The 9,911-nt window shown below is 38.3% G+C and overlaps 1 protein-coding gene across 2 annotated transcripts in view; it reads right to left on the minus strand.

Moving 5' to 3' along the window:
• RGS14 (regulator of G protein signaling 14) overlaps positions 1–586 on the minus strand; it is a 239,796-nt gene extending 239,210 nt beyond the window's left edge. For both annotated transcript variants that reach the window (XM_053717075.1, XM_053717074.1), the window contains exon 1: positions 444–586. In XM_053717075.1, coding sequence (XP_053573050.1) covers positions 444–488 — 45 coding nt within the window. In that variant the 5' untranslated portion in view covers positions 489–586. The remainder of the gene's footprint in view (positions 1–443) is intronic.
• Positions 587–9,911: the final 9,325 nt, after the last annotated feature.

The raw sequence follows: 9,911 nt of genomic DNA on the forward strand, positions 1-9,911 counted from the left end.
AAAAGTAATATGCCCATGGTATTTCAGAATATTGCAGGTATATTTACCCACCTTGTGGACATCTTTCCTGCAGAGTAGCACACAATATTGTGACTCCATATGCAAATGTATTATCACTTTTTGTTTATGTATGTTCATAACACATTTACTCAAATACACAAGCTTGCACAAGGAATTTGCCAATCATTGACATAATAGGAAGGAGCAAACGAAGAACTCAACATCTTTAATAACTAAAGTGCATAAATCCCCCTGGTCTAAACTTACATTTTAAATTTTCCTTTTTAACTCACTTTAGGCAAGAACTAATTAACATTTACTGAGTCGTTGAGCTCTGTGTGGGCAGAAAGTACAACATACATAACCAATATTAATTTCCTTTAATGTCAATCACACATCTGCACTTATTTAATCTGTTACAAATCATCTGATGACTCACTTACCATCCTGCCATTAGGAACATCCAAGTATTTCATTTTCCCTAGCATCCCGACATATACTCTGTGCAAAATGTCATTGTTTGGATCACTGCAGTACTGCTTTTTTTAAAATGACAGTAGGAACTAGGTGGAAAAAGAGAACCACCCTATCTCTATCAGTCTTCAGCATCCTCAATAGCCATACTACCTCTTTTCATTGAAACCACAGGAAGAGTTACCACGGAAACCTGACCACAGCAGGAAGTGGGGATCACAGTTGAAGAAAACCTCTTCCTCAACATGCAAAATTGTTATTGTAACTTAAACTTGAAAACAGAGCAAAAATATAAAATACACACCAATGGTCTGTCAGCTTTTGTAGATTTAGTGAAAAGTAATATTACTTAATGAGTGCATTCATAACTGGCAAAACAAGCATATGATGAAAGATAACTACCACTTATTTCATTATCTCTGCTCATTTTTATACCTTAATTTATTCTTCAACCTATAACAGTAGATTCCTGTCTTTCCCCTAATCCTATCTGAATGCCAATTATCCTACCCTGCAATAAAATGTTAATACTCAAAACCCTACCAAAACTAATTCTTGAAAGGCACCTTTCATAAATATCAGCAATATGCTTCATATCTTCAGGAGTTCATACATGCAAGCTAGTATTAGAGTAGGAACTGCTGTGATCTCTGTTATATGGCATGACACCTAACCAGATTAAGACGATAAAGGTTAAATATGCGTACCAATGTCACAAGACCTACAAGATCCCCTAAATTAATTGACTTTTAAGCCAATAGCATCCCCAATATATTAACCCCAGACTACACATAAAACTCCATAACTAGAATATCTTTCATCTAAAGTTTCCCCCCTCTTCAACATCCCCACAATAGAAATCTTATGGTTACTCATCGCATAACCCCATCACTACAAGCACCAACCAAGAGTCTTTGCCTATCACCCCACCAATTCAAAAAGTGACATCTGACCCAAGGGATCTACCAAAACCTGTCACTAGTCATAAGGAACATCCACCCAGGTACTCACCAATAGGGCATGTACTAAGCTCACAGGGGCGAAACTACAGGAGGTGCAGAGGTCGCAATAGCTTTTTTTAATGAAAAACGTTGACCTGCCACTGCCTGCACTGATATCATGTGAGTGTGACATGATGCTTCACTAGTGTCTCTGACTACAGGGGTTAGTCTTTCTGTTTTACCCATTGGTGTTTATGTGTGTGTGTGTGTGTATGTATGTACGTGACTGTGTGTGTATTTATGCATGTACGTGTGTGTGTATGTATGTGGAACCAGCAAATTACAGACCTTGTTACTACAGCATGGGGGGAGGGGGTAAACAGTGTCACTATATAGTACCACTATATACAGTATGGGGGCTGGAGTATGTCACAGACTACCTATATATAATTATACACACACACACTCACCGGCCACTTTATTAGGTACACCTTGCTAGTACCGGGTTTTCCCCCCTTTTGCCTTCAGAACGGCCTTAATTCTTTGTGGCATAGATTTAACAAAGAGTTAGAAAAATTCCTCAGAGATTTTGGTCACTTTATAAATTACTGGGGCAGGTAGAGGCAGGCCAGCCATCTCACCGGCAGATTACAGACTGTGTCACTGACTCACTATATACAGTACTGGTGGGTTAAACAGTGTCACTATACACAGTAATAGGGGGTCAGACCATCTCACAGACTGTGGGCACAGGGTACCTCCTTTTGCAGACATGTAATTTCATTCACATTTTTTTTCTGTGTTAAATGTTTTTTAAAAAAAGTATCAAATTAACTTTTTTTTTGGGGGGTGGGGGGACCTTCTTAGATTCTTGCACCTGGGCCCTGTGGTTTCTAGTTACGCCTCTGCAAGCTCAACACCTTTAGGATCTTGTATTTTAATATTGGTGTTTACTTCTTCATCCTTGAAGTTATTATTCAAATTCACCTCCTAAAAGTCACATTGTGAAAAAACTGCTGCCATCTAGTGTTCAAATCAAAAGCATTTTTGTAAAACTGATTCCATATACTGCTCTAGACACCTGCATGCTGCCTATTTAGGTTTGCTCTTCAAAAAAGAATACCATGAGAGCAAAGTAAATTTGATAATAGAAGTAAATTGGAAAAAAAAAATTAAAATTGCATGCTCTGTCTCAATTATGAAAGAAACATTTGGGTTTTATGTCCCTTTAATCATACATAACACTACTAAATAATACTGTACATAAATTTTTAAGTCGGGTTGCCAGGTATCCAGTATTGATCTGGACAGTCCAGTTTTTTAGCAGGCTGTCCGGTAAAACCTTGACAAAAATACTGGGCACTCAAAAGTCCAGTTTTTGAAGTCCATGAGTGTTATCCGTATAATGCTTTCTATGCCTCAATGCATAATAAATATGGAGCAGAAAAAAAGTAGTCAATGGATTCCAATCTCTACTGGTTACATGTGTTAATGGCAACCAGAGAGGTACAGTTATTGATTTCTATGTTACTGACATCCAAGGAGTAAAATGCTTAGTTGTGAAAAATATCAAGGTAGGATCTAGAGTGGGGTCTAAGGAAGAGCTTTGGTTAGGGGGCATCTTGTGACCCCATTGACCATCATGCCCACTTACTTGCTGCTTGTCAAGTATTTTTATACAGCTGGCAACCCTATTTTTAATATAGTTGTGATGCTAAAAAATATTAGAAATCGTGATTTAACTCTGTAGTATCAGTAAGTATTTTTGCTCACCTCTCTTCTCTCTAAAGAACGGTTGATGTAGAAGGATTTTGAAGCTCTCAGCTTGTTCCTCAGAGTACACAGGCGAGTTCTGGTGCTACAGGCTTCCCATAAGGAAAACTCCAGAAATTGAAGGGAGCGCTAGAAACAAAACTTTATTAGACACCAGATTAAAATCAAGAAAATGTTTGTTAGTAATAATGATATTGTAAATGAATGTGCAAAACATAATATAAGCTTAGGTTACTTTACAGAGCTTTACAAACTGGGTTTGCAATGCGCTAACCAGCGTTTAAAAACCAAATCTAAGTTATATAGCTAAACATAAAGCTATTTAGCCCTACATTCAGTGTTGTGTTATGATTTGCTAAATACTTACAGCAGTAAACAAAATGGTCTGCCCTTGCTTTATAATGCAGTTGGTACCCCTCTTTATAGTAAACAAGCACAGTGTACAGCGTTATCCATTGTTGTCACACAGATGTCAATAATTATTTGCAAAAACATAATTTATGTAAGAACTTACCTGATAAATTCATTTCTTTCATATTAGCAAGAGTCCATGAGCTAGTGACGTATGGGATATACATTCCTACCAGGAGGGGCAAAGTTTCCCAAACCTCAAAATGCCTATAAATACACCCCTCACCACACCCACAATTCAGTTTAACGAATAGCCAAGAAGTGGGGTGATAAAAAAGTGCGAAAGCATATAAAATAAGGAATTGGAATAATTGTGCTTTATACAAAAATCATAACCACCACAAAAAAAGGGCGGGCCTCATGGACTCTTGCTAATATGAAAGAAATGAATTTATCAGGTAAGTTCTTACATAAATTATGTTTTCTTTCATGTAATTAGCAAGAGTCCATGAGCTAGTGACGTATGGGATAATGATTACCCAAGATGTGGATCTTTCCACACAAGAGTCACTAGAGAGGGAGGGATAAAATAAAGACAGCCAATTCCTGCTGAAAATAATCCACACCCAAAACAAAGTTTAATGAAAAACATAAGCAGAAGATTCAGACTGAAACCGCTGCCTGAAGTACTTTTCTACCAAAAACTGCTTCAGAAGAAGAAAATACATCAAAATGGTAGAATTTAGTAAAAGTATGCAAAGAGGACCAAGTTGCTGCTTTGCAAATCTGATCAACCGAAGCTTCATTCCTAAACGCCCAGGAAGTAGAAACTGACCTGGTAGAATGAGCTGTAATCCTCTGAGGCGGAGTTTTACCCGACTCAACATAGGCAAGATGAATTAAAGATTTCAACCAAGATGCCAAAGAAATAGCAGAAGCTTTCTGGCCTTTTCTAGAACCGGAAAAGATAACAAATAGACTAGAAGTCTTTCGGAAAGATTTAGTAGCTTCAACATAATATTTCAAAGCTCTAACAACATCCAAAGAATGCAATGATTTCTCCTTAGAATTCTTAGGATTAGGACATAATGAAGGAACTACAATTTCTCTTCTAATGTTGTTGGAATTCACAACTTTAGGTAAAAATTCAAAAGAAGTTCGCAACACCGCCTTATCCTGATGAAAAATCAGAAAAGGAGACTCACAAGAAAGAGCAGATAATTCAGAAACTCTTCTGGCAGAAGAGATGGCCAAAAGGAACAAAACTTTCCAAGAAAGTAATTTAATGTCCAATGAATGCATAGGTTCAAAGGGAGGAGCTTGAAGAGCTCCCAGAACCAAATTCAAACTCCAAGGAGGAGAAATAGACTTAATGACAGGTTTTATACGAACCAAAGCTTGTACAAAACAATGAATATCAGGAAGAATAGCAATCTTTCTGTGGAAAAGAACAGAAAGAGCAGAGATTTGTCCTTTCAAGGAACTTGCGGACAAATCCTTATCTAAACCATCCTGAAGAAACTGTAAAATTCTCGGTATTCTAAAAGAATGGCAAGAAAAATGATGAGAAAGACACCAAGAAATATAAGTCTTCCAGACTCTATAATATATCTCTCTAGATACAGATTTACGAGCCTGTAACATAGTATTAATCACAGAGTCAGAGAAACCTCTTTGACCAAGAATCAAGCGTTCAATCTCCATACCTTTAAATTTAAGGATTTCAGATCCTGATGGAAAAAAGGACCTTGTGACAGAAGGTCTGGTCTTAACGGAAGAGTCCACGGTTGGCAAGAGGCCATCCGGACAAGATCCGCATACCAAAACCTGTGAGGCCATGCCGGAGCTACCAGCAGAACAAACGAGCATTCCTTCAGAATCTTGGAGATTACTCTTGGAAGAAGAACTAGAGGCGGAAAGATATAGGCAGGATGATACTTCCAAGGAAGTGATAATGCATCCACTGCCTCCGCCTGAGGATCCCGGGATCTGGACAGATATCTGGGAAGTTTCTTGTTTAGATGAGACGCCATCAGATCTATTGGGTGAAGAGACCATTCGCCCGGATGCAACGTTTGGCGACTGAGATAATCCGCTTCCCAATTGTCTACACCTGGGATATGAACCGCAGAGATTAGACAGGAGCTGGATTCTGCCCAAACCAAAATTCGAGATACTTCTTTCATAGCCAGAGGACTGTGAGTCCCTCCTTGATGATTGATGTATGCCACAGTTGTGACATTGTCTGTCTGAAAACAAATGAACGATTCTCTCTTCAGAAGAGGCCAAAACTGAAGAGCTCTGAAAATTGCACGGAGTTCCAAAATATTGATCGGTAATCTCACCTCCTGAGATTCACAAACTCCTTGTGCCGTCAGAGATCCCCACACAGCTCCCCAACCTGTGAGACTTGCATCTGTTGAAATTACAGTCCAGGTCGGAAGCACAAAAGAAGCCCCCTGAATTAAACGATGGTGATCTGTCCACCACGTTAGAGAGTGTCGAACAATCGGTTTTAAAGATACTAATTGAGATATCTTTGTGTAATCCTTGCACCATTGATTCAGCATACAGAGCTGAAGAGGTCGCATGTGAAAACGAGCAAAGGGGATCGCGTCCGATGCAGCAGTCATAAGACCTAGAATTTCCATGCATAAGGCTACCGAAGGGAATGATTGTGACTGAAGGTTTCGACAAGCTGAAATCAATTTTAGACGTCTCTTGTCTGTTAAAGACAGAGTCATGGACACTGAATCTATCTGGAAACCCAGAAAGGTTACCCTTGACTGAGGAATCAATGAACTTTTTGGTAAATTGATCCTCCAACCATGATCTTGAAGAAACAACACAAGTCGATTCGTATGAGATTCTGCTAAATGTAAAGACTGAGCAAGTACCAAGATATCGTCCAAATAAGGAAATACCACAATACCCTGTTCTCTGATTACAGACAGAAGGGCACCGAGAACCTTTGTAAAAATTCTTGGAGCTGAAGCTAGGCCAAACAGTAGAGCCACAAACTGGTAATGCTTGTCCAGAAAAGAGAATCTCAGGAACTGATAATGATCTGGATGAATCGGAATATGCAGATATGCATCCTGTAAATCTATTGTGGACATATAATTCCCTTGCTGAACAAAAGGCAAGATAGTCCTTACAGTTACCATCTTGAACGTTGGTATCCTTACATAACGATTCAATATTTTTAGATCCAGAACTGGTCTGAAGGAATTCTCCTTCTTTGGTACAATGAAGAGATTTTAATAAAACCCCATCCCCTGTTCCGGAACTGGAACTGGCATAATTACTCCAGCCAACTCTAGATCTGAAACACAATTCAGAAATGCTTGAGCTTTCACTGGATTTACTGGGACACGGGAAAGAAAAAATCTCTTTGCAGGAGGTCTCATCTTGAAACCAATTCTGTACCCTTCTGAAACAATGTTCTGAATCCAAAGATTGTGAACAGAATTGATCCAAATTTCTTTGAAAAAACGTAACCTGCCCCCTACCAGCTGAGCTGGAATGAGGGCCGCACCTTCATGTGGACTTAGAAGCAGGCTTTGCCTTTCTAGCAGGCTTGGATTTATTCCAGACTGGAGATGGTTTCCAAACTGAAACTGCTCCTGAGGATGAAGGATCAGGCTTTTGTTCTTTGTTGAAACGAAAGGAACGAAAACGATTATTAGCCCTGTTTTTACCTTTAGATTTTTTATCCTGTGGTAAAAAAGTTCCTTTCCCACCAGTAACAGTTGAGATAATAGAATCCAACTGAGAACCAAATAATTTGTTACCCTGGAAAGAAATGGAAAGTAGAGTTGATTTAGAAGCCATATCAGCATTCCAAGTCTTGAGCCATAAAGCTCTTCTAGCTAAAATAGCTAGAGACATAAACCTGACATCAACTCTGATAATATCAAAAATGGCATCACAGATAAAATTATTAGCATGCTGAAGAAGAAGAATAATATCATGAGAATCATGATTTGTTACTTGTTGCGCTAAAGTTTCCAACCAAAAAGTTGAAGCTGCAGCAACATCAGCCAATGATATAGCAGGTCTAAGAAGATTATCTGAACACAGATAAGCTTTTCTTAGAAAGGATTCAATTTTCCTATCTAAAGGATCTTTAAACGAAGTACCATCTGACGTAGGAATGGTAGTACGTTTAGCAAGGGTAGAAATAGCCCCATCAACTTTAGGGATTTTGTCCCAAAATTCTAACCTGTCAGACGGTACAGGATATAATTGCTTAAAACGTTTAGAAGGAGTAAATGAATTACCCAATTTATCCCATTCTTTGGAAATTACTGCAGAAATAGCATTAGGAACAGGAAAAACTTCTGGAATAACCACAGGAGATTTAAATACCTTATCTAAACGTTTAGAATTAGTATCAAGAGGACCAGAATCCTCTATTTCTAAAGCAATTAGTACTTCTTTAAGTAAAGAACGAATAAATTCCATTTTAAATAAATATGAAGATTTATCAGCATCAATCTCTGAAACAGAATCCTCTGAACCAGAAGAGTCATCAGAATCAGAATGATGATGTTCATTTAAAAATTCATCTGTAGGGAGAGAAGTTTTAAAAGATTTTTTACGTTTACTAGAAGGAGAAATAACAGACATAGCCTTCTTGATGGATTCAGAAACAAAATCTCTTATATTATCAGGAACATTCTGCACCTTAGATGTTGAAGGAACTGCAACAGACAATGGTACTTTACTAAAGGAAATATTATCTGCATTAACAAGTTTGTCATGACAATTAATACAAACAACAGCCGGAGAAATAGCTACCAAAAGTTTACAGCAGATACACTTAGCTTTGGTAGATCCAGCACTAGACAGCGATTTTCCTGTAGTATCTTCTGACTCAGATGCAACGTGAGACATCTTGCAATATGTAAGAGAAAAAACAACATATAAAGCAAAATTGATCAAATTCCTTAAATGACAGTTTCAGGAATGGGAAAAAATGCCAAAGAACAAGCTTCTAGCAACCAGAAGCAATGAAAAATGAGACTTAAATAATGTGGAGACAAAAGCGACGCCCATATTTTTTAGCGCCAAATAAGACGCCCACATTATTTGGCGCCTAAATGCTTTTGACGCCAAAAATGACGCCACATCCGGAACGCCGACATTTTTGGCGCAAAATAACGTCAAAAAATGACGCAACTTACGGCGACACGTATGACGCCGGAAACGGAAAAGAATTTTTGCGCCAAAAAAGTCCGCGCCAAGAATGACGCAATAAAATGAAGCATTTTCAGCCCCCGCGAGCCTAACAGCCCACAGGGAAAAAGAGTCAAATTTTTGAAGGTAAGAAAAAATGATTAAATCAAATGCATTATCCCAAATATGAAACTGACTGTCTGAAAATAAGGAAAGTTGAACATTCTGAGTCAAGGCAAATAAATGTTTGAATACATATATTTAGAACTTTATAAACAAAGTGCCCAACCATAGCTTAGAGTGTCACAGAAAATAAGATTTACTTACCCCAGGACACTCATCTACATGTTTGTAGAAAGCCAAACCAGTACTGAAACGAGAATCAGCAGAGGTAATGGTATATATAAGAGTATATCGTCGATCTGAAAAGGGAGGTAAGAGATGAATCTCTACGACCGATAACAGAGAACCTATGAAATAGACCCCGTAGAAGGAGATCACTGCATTCAAATAGGCAATACTCTCCTCACATCCCTCTGACATTCACTGCACGCTGAGAGGAAAACCGGGCTCCAACTTGCTGCGGAGCGCATATCAACGTAGAATCTAGCACAAACTTACTTCACCACCTCCATCGGAGGCAAAGTTTGTAAAACTGAATTGTGGGTGTGGTGAGGGGTGTATTTATAGGCATTTTGAGGTTTGGGAAACTTTGCCCCTCCTGGTAGGAATGTATATCCCATACGTCACTAGCTCATGGACTCTTGCTAATTACATGAAAGAAAAGCAGAATGAACAATGTATTTCCATGTTGACAAAAACTAGCCGGCACTTTGAAGAGATGCAGTGATTATGGGGGAAAAAAGGATGCGACCCAGCCATTATTGTACAGGCAGTCAAAGTTCAGGTCATTGCAGATTTGAAAGAATAAACATATAAATTAGGGTCCTATAATGGTGAAACATCTTCTAATTGTGTTAGAAATTAATTTTAAATAAAATCAGTCCTAGAGGCACTAGTTCTTGAGTTATGCTGTATAATTATTTATGCTAATTTAAGTTTGTTTATATCTTTAAAATAGTGTGCTACATTATGCAGGATGCCTAGCACCACTGTTACTAGATTATATATTATGGGCCCCATTTATGAAGCTACAAAAGCAGTTTCCGGACCCCGGTGTTTCAGCTATAG

The sequence above is a fragment of the Bombina bombina genome, chromosome 6 (genome assembly GCF_027579735.1).
Source record: "Bombina bombina isolate aBomBom1 chromosome 6, aBomBom1.pri, whole genome shotgun sequence".
Lineage (NCBI taxonomy): Eukaryota > Metazoa > Chordata > Amphibia > Anura > Bombinatoridae > Bombina > Bombina bombina.